General features: G+C 29.0%; 1 protein-coding gene across 2 annotated transcripts; it reads right to left on the bottom strand.

Annotated features, from left to right (window-relative positions):
• Positions 1-950: 950 nt before the first annotated feature.
• On the bottom strand, positions 951-4064 carry LOC100805087 (transcription factor bHLH112). 2 transcript variants are annotated; one of them, XM_006594582.4, is made up of 7 exons: positions 3425-4064; positions 2700-3234; positions 2484-2585; positions 2285-2350; positions 2068-2127; positions 1869-1922; positions 951-1584 (listed from the first exon to the last, which is right to left on the bottom strand). In XM_006594582.4, exons 1-7 carry the CDS (start codon positions 3757-3759, stop codon positions 1429-1431), a joined length of 1308 nt encoding a protein of 435 aa, XP_006594645.1. In that variant the 5' UTR covers positions 3760-4064; the 3' UTR covers positions 951-1428. The 2 variants fall into 2 exon arrangements, with proteins under 2 accessions (XP_006594645.1, XP_003541762.1); XM_003541714.5 differs by having other exon boundaries at positions 2062-2127.
• Positions 4065-9886: the final 5822 nt, after the last annotated feature.

Raw genomic sequence — 9886 nt, forward strand, 5'->3', positions numbered from 1 at the left:
AAAGAGACAAATAAAGTAGAGTCTCGTTATTCCGTCAAGTACGTATATAAGTTAAACTTTGTAAACTTATAATGATCTTTAATATAATTTTTTATAACAATTAAGTAAAATATAAATTTTAATCAGAAAAACATTTAAAATTTATTTCAAAATTATATTTTTCAATAAAAATATTAAATATGAATTTAATAGTCATGCACGGATAGTATAAAATACTTTTTATATTACCATTAAATTATAATTAATTGTTAAAATAATTATTATAAAAATCAATAAATTTAATATATATATATATATATATATATATATATATATAATCATTCTTCTCGTTAAATATTAGATACATAAAAAAACAACCAACTATGATTTTTGGGTAAAAAAAAACAACTATGATTTAAGACAACGCTAATATTGACAAACAAAAGTACAATTGAAAGTCAGTTTTCTAAAAAAAAAATTATAATTGATGTAATAATAAAAACTAATAATATTAAGGATTAATATTTGTCGATAAAAAATTAATGTAATAACTAAATTCATTATATTATTGTAAAAAAAAATACAGTATCATATCTTGCCTCGTAATCTGAATATTTCTATATACAAAAGCTTTGTGATTGGGAAGATAGGAATTTATAAGGATGGAGAATAATGATTCATTGCCAAAGACAATGATTTGATAAGTGCTAGGTTGAAAAGCCATTGCCGCGTGCCCTCGTGTATAATTTATTTATAAACACACTAATTGAATGAGTAAACAAAGAGAGATAGATAACCCTAAAACCGGGAAGTGGTAAGTAAGCCACTATGTAACCACTAGCCCGTTTTAATACAATAAGCAAATAAAAGATTAAATTAACCTGAAAAAAATGAACATTAATTGAACGGTACAATATAATCCGCTTTATTTTGATTATTTTTTTTCATATAAATAATAAAAAAAATTAAAGTTGGTGTAAAACCCCTTTAATGATTCAAAATATATACTACAATAATACATCGATTATAGCAGGAACAAAAGGCGTGTTAGCTAGCTAGCCCCATCTGCTAAATTCAGGCATATAATACTGACTCTCTAACCACAGCAGCAACAAAAACTCTAATCTAATATGTCAAATGCCTCTGAATTTAGCACTTGTTCCTGCCCCTCATCGATGTTAATAATAAAAACACTAAAACTTCTTAAAGCACCTATAGCTAATTAATCTATTATTCGATCTCTTCCAGTAGTCACTAATCATTTACTAGTGTACATCATTCTGCTTTACGTGTCCTCTTTGAAGAGTAGCTTCCTTTTTCTTTTTTGCTCTTTTGTTCTCTTCAGCTTTAATTTTCTCTTTAGCATAATCGTGTTTTCTTCTTCTTCTTCTTCCTTTTAGTTTATTTATAAATATATAGTTATTATTGTCACGAGTTCTCCACTTGTCTCTACCTGCCAATGAGTGCGCCTCCAAATGTAGACGTCCAGAAATCAACACTGGTCTCATTAGCCACTGGGAATGTGCTTGAAATCGGCACCAAACACAGCCCTCGGCTTCTCAAATCTTGTTTTGCCCCTTCTGAGTCCTTCAGATTATCACAATCCTTCAAACACACAAATATACAAATATTTCAAAATTCACAATTGAAATCTCTATATTAATTATATATTCTCTACAGTCAAGTTATTGTTAGGACATTCACTACATTTAATGTAGTGTAACGTAAACTGTTGGACGGATGAGCATATATAGAATTATCAAACGGTTTATATTGCAACATATATATATAATTCACTGCGGTGATTATGACAGCTGCAATGAATTAATCAAGATGCCTAGTACATGTGTGTGTAACTAGAGTATTCAGACATAAATATTATGGAGTACCTGCTGGTGTTGAATGGGAGCTCCGTTGTTTTTCATATATGGAGTGCTCAAAACCTGAAATTAAGAAACAAAAATTATATTTAAACACATAAGAAAACCCTTGTCGTTTAACATTTTCTTTTTGTAGAATATAAAAATTATAACTAGGGTTTTCTTTAAAACAAAGTTAGAACTTCGAACAATGGAAACATACACTGACTTGGTCATGGAGGAACTTGATGTACTCGATGGCTTCGTGAAGAACGGATGCTGTATCCGTCTATTAAAATCAACAAGAATATAATAATATCTGGTGAGTTTTCAATTTACCCTTCAAAGTCTAAAATGTAAAGGTTTAAATTCTACCATATCATTGTCAAAGCTGCCGTGAAGGGAAAAAAAATAAAGTGAAAGAAAGAACATACAAAAAAATTTACCTTTCCGAAAGGTGAAACCAATTGCTGAAGAGCAGTGATGCGGTCCCCCAGCTTTTCTTTCCTAACCTGTCCATATATCCATATCAACATGATCAATTCTAAAGAGTTATTATTATAAATGAAAGTTAACCAGTATATATATATATATATATATATATAAAGCTTTGATAATGGAAAATAGAATATATTACTAAAGTACCTTAAAAGTTGGTAATGGAGATGGAGTCTCAATTCTTTGCCTCTTGAATGCAGGCTCAGGAGAATTTTTCTTCGCTGCGTCTGGTGATTCTTCTCTCTTGAGCTGAAGTAGTTAAACCAAATTATTACCTTTAATCCACAAAAAACCCTAGCTAGCTAGCCAGCCATGGATTATTTATAAACTTGGAAACCATTAATTAATTAATTAATTAATTACCTTGTTTAATAGAGTATTGGGGCAGTTGGGTTTCTCTTCAAATTTTGCCGTTTGATATTGGGCTTGTGATGAAGTAAAAACACCTGCTCTTATGTCATTAAGTGCTTCGGCTGAAGAATTCCAGAAAGCAGTGTTGTTGGAAAAGTGCAATCCACTGAGCTGTTGCTTTGGCATTGAGGGTTTGGGAAGGGAAGAAACTTTGGACCAAGTTGGTGACAGTTCATTGGAACATATCCCATAGTTTGCGGAAGATGATGAGTAGGACATGGAGGGGTTGGTGAAAAGTGAGTTCTGTTGTTGTGGTTGAGGCTCAGGCTCATATAAGCTTTGTATCAATGTTGAAGGGTAACCATAGGAGGCTGAAACAACTGGGAAACCACCAGATAATGATCCAGTGCTTGTAACAACAGAATTCAGACTCTGCTGATCCAAGGAAAATTCTTGGTTCATTGGCTTCAAAGCATCAACGGTGGAAACTTGGCTGCCACCACCTATGCCTGTTTCTTCTTGAAGCACAGAATCAAAACCGCTCCCTCTGTGCAGAGAAAGAAGTTCACAAAAGATAAGCATATGCTTGATAAAATGAAGTTCCTTTTTCAAAAGAAACAATAAGAAAAAGAAAAGAAAAAATAACTTTTTCTTCCATGGTGGGAAGCTTTGGGCCGTACTAATTAATAACAACACCATATATTTGTTTTGATATATATTCTGAAAATTAAACTTACAATAAAGATTGATTCCAATTCGATGAAGTTGAAGATGACTTGCCAAAACCCATCATTTGTAAGGTGGAATTGATCAAGATGCTACCACTTTCACTCTGCTGTGGCTTCTCAGCATCAAGAAAACTCAAGTTATTATCAGTCTCCAGCTCAGCACAAGACCTTGTTCCCTTCAAATCAACGAAATCAGTAGTACTTTGCCAAGTGCTGTAGTTTCCTGCATGATCAGCTGCTGCCACCGAACAAGTTGATGGCATAAGAGGAAAGACACTTCTTGTTGGATTAATATTATTCCACCAATTTTCACCACAGATAGCAGCTTGAAAATCCTCAGCCATGGCAAGCAAGACTTCTTGATGCTACTAGCTATATGTTATATCTGCAGAATCTGTTTGTCCTTCAATTCTGAATTTCCTGAATTTTTTGTATCTTTGAGCTCTTGTTCTAACACAGTTACACACTTAGAAGCTTGTTGGGGATGTAAGAAAGGTTAGGGGGTTTGAGACATTTTATATATGGAACGGTTGGAAGGATACGACTAGGGGAATTTACCGGAACGCGGTTGGCATTACATGGAGATGATTTGACAAATGAATGAAAGAGAAATTAATAGAGAATTTTGAATCCAATTCCAATTCTCTTTTCAAATATATTTAACTGGTATTTTTTTATATGATTATTTGTCCCGGACTTGTTTCTCTCTCTCTCTCTTACTTTTCTAAAAAAAGTATATGTAATAAAATAATAGTATCTGATGAAGAATTATAACTAATACATGACTTTGTGTTCCTTATGTGTAAAGTTTGGTCACTATATTGGTGACAGTGATGGAGTTGATCTACATGCCATGTCTTGGATGTATATAAGATCATATGGTTGAAATCACTTTGTTTCTAAATTGTGGTTTCAAAAATCTCAATATTGAGCTTTTTGAAAAGTCAAATACAGTAAAAACAAAATACCATAAAATTGATAAAAAAAATTAATAATTAATAATGGAATAGTAACTAATTAACTATTTATTAATTATATAACGAAATATCAGTTTCCTACTTATTTGACATTTTAGTCATTCAGTTTTCATTGAATCCTCCATTTTTCTTTCATAAATTGTTGATGTGGTAGTACACGATTATAATAATTCAAAAAGGTGTGTTCCCTGATAAACTTGATCATGAGGACCATTTATTGGTCCAAATGTTTATCGTTGAAGACATTGTAGTACCACTACGGTGAATAAAATAAACCCAGTAGGTGAGGAAATGCACTAATATTTCAATTTTTAAATGAGCATTGGAAGGCCAAATCGCTGTGAGTAGGAGCGTGTGCATCACGCGGGTTAGTGAAACTAAAACACGACCATGTAACTAATACTTGACCTAACATAACTGTAGCAGGGACCAGATTCATATGTCAACAATGGCATTGTTCCCTTAGAAATTAAATTAGCTGAGATAGACAATATTCCACACTGAATGAATACATATTTGGCTTTAGGTAGTTAATACATATTAGTTTAGATACTTTCAACTACTGCAGAATACTTGTGTTTGATGTCAAATACTTTTTAAATGCAGTAGCCCTCTTTTTGGAGGAAGAAGAATAATGGATAAACCACGTAATTAAATCAATGTCAACCCCTAATCCTTGGCGTACAATTCGAGCTTTTGTTCTCTGTCTTTCATATTAGATTGCGATATATACATTATCTCATCATTTTGACTAAGGTCTATAATTTGCGACACCTTTGTGTATATTTTATTTACACAATTTTATAAACTAAATAAAATAATTGGCGATATATATGATATCTCTTACTTAAATATTAATGTAACATGACTATGTGACAAAAAAAATGTATATAATTTTTAATCAGTGTAAAATAATAATTCATCAATTGGTAATTAATTTACCCACCAAAAGTTGGTCACAATATATAGAAGTGGTGTGAGTCCATAAACTTTACGAACAATGTCAATTAAGGGTTTAAATTTTAAAATGGTCACTAATAAATAGCACATCATTAATTAAGCGCATGTATAATTTCTAATTTATCAACATACAATATAGCATCCAAAACCTCAAAATATATATCACACCTATTGAGTTTTTCTTTTCACTAATAAACAACAAATACATACAGAATTTCTAAAATACCTGCACATAAATTGATTTTATATTTAAATTGATTTTTTGGTTCAAATATTTAAATTGATTTAAATCAAATCATAATTTTTTTTGTTCTTTTTTCTTCCAAAAATTACTTAAAACGAATCATAATTCATAAACGCCTATGAATCTCATAACTTCACCTATGAAAAATATTGGTCAAAGACAAAAAAATGTAAATTAATTCAATCTACACAACTGATATAAACTAAATTTTATGAAGAAATTGTCATGTAATTGGACCTCTTTGTTTAAACTTATTTGTTAAAAAAATATTTATTTATAAATAAAATATGCAAATTTTTTGGTATGCTTGTTTAAATTATTTTTACTTAAAAAAACATACTTGTTTTAAGAAATAAATTTTATCTATTTCTTAAAAAATTACTTATTGTAAAAAAATATTTTTTAAGTTTAAATAAACTGGCCAAATTTGATACAATGGTGTACTAACATTCTCATGGTCGCTATAAAGAGGTCAATCAGCTAATAAGGCGTAATTAGATATATGGGCCCTGAATTCTTGGCATGTCCAACAAATAAACAAAATCTACATGAACAGAGAACATGTAATAATACAACTTATACGTTAAGCATACTAATTATATCTTACTAACTGATAATTCAGATTTGCTATCATTTAAGTATGGTTAGTCCGGAGGAGGAAGAGCAAAGAGTTCTCTATTACAAATGGAGTAAACGATTTGTATTTCGACTTCTATATTCAATTATTTGTATAAAACTTTGTATGCATTGACTTTTAGGGGCTTTTGCCCAGCCCATTCAGAAGAGAAAAATGTATTGACTTTCGAGTGTCGGGCTCAATATATATTACTATTAACCCTAAGCCAAAATATAGGTTATTTAAATATTATACTTGAATTGTATATTAATTGACATCAAATACCAATTAATTAGTGCAAATGAAATCCAATTTTGAGTAATTCTTTTTTTACTGCCGTTTTAAGAAATTCTTAGCAACTATAATATCATTATAAAACAAAATTGTCAACATAAAATAAAATATATATTTGACAAGGACAAGAAAAAGAAATTAAAAAAAAAAGTCGGACTTGATCATTCGGATTCAGTAACAGAAGTTAGGTCAGATCCATAAGTTTCTGTTTCTTTTGAAATTGCGAGGAAATTGACATGTAAGAAACTTTGTCATTTTTCAAATAGATGAAGTTTACTTTGACATAACCTAAGTATGCTTGTTTCATATGGTTCATAGCCTCCGCCCCACAGTGCAAGTATTCAACTTTAGAATTTTAATTTGTCAGAGAGTGGCTTGTTGAATTTATTGGTTTACTTTACGTACTAATCATGCAACATATTCGTGTTATATTATGTTATGGACCACTGCCTAATATTGAGTTCACAATTTTGGAGCTTGAAGGTTCAAACGTTTGGCAAACCATCCAGCTGGTATTTGGACACAGATATATTTTCTTTAAAATTTAAAATTTGACTAGACAAAACAGACACTATATATATATAATTTACAGGTGCGAAATTATTCATACTTGTATATTTTTTTTACAACAAATAAAAATAAGAAAAGAAAGATAAATGCGAGATTAAATAAGATTAGTGATGATAAAGTAAAATAGTATTGTAAAAAATATTATAAACAACTATTTCTAAATAATATATCTCTTTGTATATTTTGCACAAAAATAATCATTCATTAAAAAAAATATCATACAGAGTGACATAAAAGAGTAAAACAATTATTATACTTTCAAGTTCCACAAGTATATATTATGTATAGCTATTTTTTATATAAAAAAATTCATAAAAATGAAGTGAAGCACTATGTTTAGAATTATTGTTAATTGTATTTGGTCAAAAATAAATGAATTCATCTTCAGTAATAAGTGAACAAACACTTTAAATCTAGTTCCGAGTATTTGAAGTGATGTACATAATATAAGTAGAATTAAGTTTACTCATGATATTAAGAATGATATAATGGTAATATGAAATTTTTGGAAGGTGGAAGAAACTTCTATAAGGTACTATGAAAATTAATTGTAATGATTTTTATCTTGCATCGACAATTCTTGCTACTTGTGCTGCTTTGCTCTGAAATGATAAAGAAAATTTTCTGAAAGTACTTTCAAGAAGACTTAAACATTGTATTATTGTGAAGGCTTTTGGACCATTTTTATTTGGTATGAATATGGCTTGCAATTTGAGTTATAGAGCAATTATTGTTGAAACTCAATGAACTAAAGTTGTTAAGCTTGTGGAGGATCTCAGCTATCATGAAAACCAATTTGTAGATCTTGTCTCTAAGATTGTGAAGATCAAGGGGAAATTTATTTCCTATTTCATTGTGAATGTACTATATTAGAAAAATAATATGAGAAAATATTTTACCAAAAATAATATATAATTCTGTTTTGGGACTTGTCCAAGCAATTCAGAAAACAAAAAAAACCGCACAGATAACCAATCTTAATTTTTCAGGAAAAAATAATAATAATCTTACTTTTTTTTAAGAATAAGTAATCTTAATTAAAATATAGCCAAATAGTAAATGTGAATATCTCCCATGCACAGTGAGAATTGAAACCATAATAATCTTTTTTATAGGAACTAATTCGCTGTACTATCCTGTCTTAAAAAAAAATCGTTATACTATAGTACTAGTACAGTAGTTCTTGTAAACTTCCATGGATAGTTTAATTAGACGTAGTAAGCAAATCAATTACGACCCAAAGTATTCTGCAAACGAGGAAAGATGACGTCATGCTTATGACCTGGTTTACAGTTAAGGCGGCAAGAGTGAACAACGGACCCACCAAGCATGCGCGCGTGCAATAGGAAGTGGGACCTCTTCTTACCACCAACCCACCATGAGTCAAAGGCTAAAGGTATGACTCTCAAGTCTTCACACTTATTACCCAGTTACCCATTCATTTTTCTTTCATTTGCATTCTATTTTTTTATTTACTAATTTTCCAGTAATTTAGAATAATTATTTTTCAGGAAAAATTATTTATCATCAATAAAAATCTCATTTTAATTTATGCATAAATCAATACTACACATAATATTTTATTAAAAAAACTCCTTTTCTACTACTTTTTTTAATAAGGAAAACAAATTTTGAATCTAAGTTTGTGGGTTGTGTTCATGCATGCATAAAAGTAAATGAGAAAGTATGTTCTTATAATTTTTTTTTATTTCTATAATTTTTATAAAAAAAAAGTTTAATTTTCTCTATTCCTATATATAAGACTTAATTACCTAATTTATTAAAATTAAGAAAAATAATTAATTTAATTAAAAATAAAATTTTTTTCTTAAATTTATAATTTTTTCTAAAATTATCCTTATCATTAATATTTGTTTCTCTTCTAATAGTTCATCAATACATTTTCTTTTTTTCTTTAGTGAGAGTATTTCAAGTCTAAAAATAATTAAAACAAATAATATCATAAATTGAATCTTATAAAAAAAAAAACAAACATTATTTTAAACTTGAATCTTATAAATAAAAAAATAGGAATCAATTTTTTAGACAATAATTTTTATTAAATATTAATATGAAATATATAAAACTAATATAACTCAATATATTAAGATAATTAACTACCATTAGTTTTAATACAAAACTTAAATGTTATATTTTAGTTATTTTAGTATTACTTTTTAATCAAAATTAAAAGCTTATCATCAATAACCTGTGTCAACCATTGTTGTATATGTTACTAAGATATAATCTCAGTTTTTATAACAAAATAATACGTCTCATAACCTTGTATGCATATTTTCTAACCCTATTGTTAAAAAATGTGTACAAAAGGTTATTTAGCATATGTAACATGTATTGTCCATTTAAATATTTGAAGGACTGTTACCCTTTTATCTTTAGTAAAATATATTTCAATGGGTTGAGAAAAAAAGTATTTACAAATGATCATTCACCTTGATTCTTAAATGATGTGTAAATAACTTTGTCGCTACTAAAACACTTTATATATGAGTTTAGATACCACCATACCATGAGTTATATAAATTTGCTGACAAAAAGAAAAGAATTTCTTCCTTTGAAAAAAAGAAGAGCATATAAACGAACTAAAATAGGTTACACGGCCTTACATTGTCCTTTATTATTAATGAAATATTTATTTGAGTAATAATAGCCATACTCTTCTTGGGTTCTTTGTATTAAAGGTATTATCTGCTTAGGTGTTTGGTTAATCATTATGGTTCGGTCGATATAAAACATGTCTTAATGGATTAAGAGGAGAGAGTGTTTATAAACAACTCATGTCATCGACT

Source organism: Glycine max, chromosome 13 (assembly GCF_000004515.6).
Source record: "Glycine max cultivar Williams 82 chromosome 13, Glycine_max_v4.0, whole genome shotgun sequence".
NCBI lineage: Eukaryota > Viridiplantae > Streptophyta > Magnoliopsida > Fabales > Fabaceae > Glycine > Glycine max.

Coding starts and splice junctions, on each gene's coding strand:
- LOC100805087 (XM_003541714.5), bottom strand. CDS start 3,759: ATGGCTGAGGATTTTCAAGCTGCTATCTGTGGTGAAAATTGGTGGAAT. Junction 2,586..2,699: donor CCAATACTCTATTAAACAAG/GTAATTAATTAA, acceptor TAACTACTTCAG/CTCAAGAGAGAAGAATCACC. Junction 1,585..1,868: donor CTCCCATTCAACACCAGCAG/GTACTCCATAAT, acceptor GTGTGTTTGAAG/GATTGTGATAATCTGAAGGA.